Genomic DNA, 2,326 nt, shown 5'->3' with positions numbered 1-2,326 from the left:
GAGGGGAGGGTCTGTGCCTGGCTTTCCCTGTCTCCTCAGTAGCTGCATATATCTGTGCATTTTGGGGTGGCTGAATCGATATTGTGGTGTCCTTTCTCCGCTTGGGCTCCTCAGTATCCCTCCCGCAGCATTGCTGGCGGGGCTCCCTACCACCTCAACTCCTTTTAGGTTTTGTCCTGGTTTTAAACGTTCTTATCTCACCCTACGAGTATCCTTATCCTTGCCCCCAATCCTCTCCCCTGGGGTGGGGGGGGAAGGGGTTGAACGGCTGTGTTGGCTGCTGGCCAAGGGCTAGCCCAGTGAAACCACCACAGGTTTATAGTGCATGGGGGGGTGAGTGCCAGGGCTCCTCGATGTTACCTCTGAGGAGGAACTATGTGACCCTTCCATGTCCTTGCTTACCTCAGGCTTGGTCAGCATGGCGGATGAGGAGATTGCTGCCCTTGTGGTGGACAATGGCTCTGGCATGTGTAAAGCAGGCTTTGCAGGGGATGATGCCCCCCGTGCTGTGTTTCCCTCCATTGTGGGGCGTCCCCGGCATCAGGGTGTCATGGTGGGCATGGGGCAGAAAGACAGCTATGTGGGGGATGAGGCCCAGAGCAAGAGGGGCATCCTCACCCTGAAGTACCCTATTGAGCATGGCATCGTCACTAACTGGGATGACATGGAGAAGATCTGGCACCACACCTTCTACAATGAGCTGCGTGTTGCCCCAGAGGAGCATCCTGTCCTGCTCACTGAGGCCCCTCTGAACCCCAAGGCCAACCGGGAGAAGATGACGCAGATCATGTTTGAGACCTTCAACACCCCAGCTATGTATGTAGCCATCCAGGCTGTGCTGTCACTTTATGCCTCAGGCCGCACCACTGGCATTGTCATGGACTCTGGGGATGGTGTCACCCACACCGTGCCCATCTATGAAGGCTACGCGCTGCCCCATGCCATCCTGCGTCTAGACTTGGCTGGCCGTGACCTGACTGACTACCTCATGAAGATCCTGACAGAACGGGGCTACAGCTTCACCACCACAGCAGAGAGAGAGATTGTGCGGGACATCAAGGAGAAGCTTTGCTATGTTGCTCTGGACTTTGAGCAGGAGATGGCCACAGCTGCTTCATCCTCCTCCTTGGAGAAGAGCTATGAGCTGCCAGATGGGCAGGTGATCACCATCGGGAATGAGCGCTTCCGATGCCCTGAGGCCATCTTCCAGCCTTCCTTCCTGGGCATGGAGTCCTGCGGCATCCACGAGACCACCTTCAACTCCATCATGAAGTGTGACGTGGACATCCGGAAGGACCTGTATGCCAACACCGTGCTGTCCGGGGGTACCACCATGTACCCTGGCATCGCTGACAGGATGCAGAAGGAAATCACAGCCCTGGCACCCAGCACCATGAAGATCAAGATTATCGCCCCACCGGAGCGTAAATACTCGGTCTGGATTGGTGGCTCCATCCTGGCCTCTCTCTCCACCTTCCAGCAGATGTGGATCAGCAAGCAGGAGTACGATGAATCTGGCCCTTCCATTGTCCATCGCAAGTGCTTCTAGAGGGACTGCTGGCAGTCACCCGAGGGCCGGGATGTGTGCGGGGGCAACCTCCTTCCACGTTGGACCAGAGTTGTTCGCTTGTTACTTAATTTTCTGTTTAACTAACTTGTTGAGTTACCAAGTAGCGATGTGTGTGTTTTAAGGGCTGTAGTTCTCCTGGTGGCTCTCTGGAGCTTGGAGGTAGATGGAGGGTTGTTCACTTTTCCTATGTCACGCGGCTAGGATGACACTAAAGTTAGACTTGTCACCTTTTAGGTTTGTCACAGCTGACTCCTTTGTAGGAAAACAAATAAACTTCTTTGGCTTAACAATTACTGGAGGTTGGTTTGCATCCTTTCAGGGCGGGCTTGTGATCTTGGCACAAAGAATGGTTGTGTGGTACCTGGTTTTGGGCTCCAAGCTGGCCTGCTCAAAGCTTAGAAACCAAAGTTTGGGGTAAACTGTGTACCAGCAGATTGTAAAGCTGCCCTGTGCTGTGCTGACCATTTTAAGGGCTGCCAGGGAGGAAAGTGTGAGTGGTATGCGACTCACGCAGCCTTTCGGGACTTTCATGGTAACTCAGCTTTTTTTAGAACACAAACAGCTCTTCTTGTCAGAAGAAGTTGGCCCCTTGGCGCAGGTTTTGGTGGTTGGAGGAGCAGCAGCTTCTCCTTTTTTGGGAGACTGGGGGGGGATGAGATAAAGGAGCAGATAGTGCTGAGGGGGGAGCTGGTCCCTCCTGCTCTGGGAGGTTGGCCACAGGAGCTCTTTTCCATGGCAACCACTTAATTAAACGTC

At 54.0% G+C, this 2,326-nt stretch overlaps 1 protein-coding gene across 2 annotated transcripts; it reads left to right on the top strand.

The window, feature by feature from the left end:
• Positions 1–410: 410 nt before the first annotated feature.
• Positions 411–1,691, top strand: LOC104520128 (actin, cytoplasmic type 5). 2 transcript variants are annotated; one of them, XM_010163653.2, is made up of 2 exons: positions 419–547; positions 674–1,691. In XM_010163653.2, exons 1-2 carry the CDS (start codon positions 419–421, stop codon positions 1,547–1,549), a joined length of 1,005 nt encoding a protein of 334 aa, XP_010161955.1. In that variant the 3' UTR covers positions 1,550–1,691. The 2 variants fall into 2 exon arrangements, with proteins under 2 accessions (XP_010161954.1, XP_010161955.1); XM_010163652.2 differs by having other exon boundaries at positions 411–1,691.
• The last annotated feature ends 635 nt before the right edge of the window (positions 1,692–2,326 follow it).

This window comes from Antrostomus carolinensis, unplaced genomic scaffold (assembly GCF_000700745.2).
Source record: "Antrostomus carolinensis isolate BGI_N321 unplaced genomic scaffold, ASM70074v2 scaffold22382, whole genome shotgun sequence".
NCBI classification, from domain to species: domain Eukaryota; kingdom Metazoa; phylum Chordata; class Aves; order Caprimulgiformes; family Caprimulgidae; genus Antrostomus; species Antrostomus carolinensis.
The sequence above is the reverse complement of the archived record's forward strand: the minus strand, read 5'-3'. Positions and strand labels throughout refer to the sequence as shown.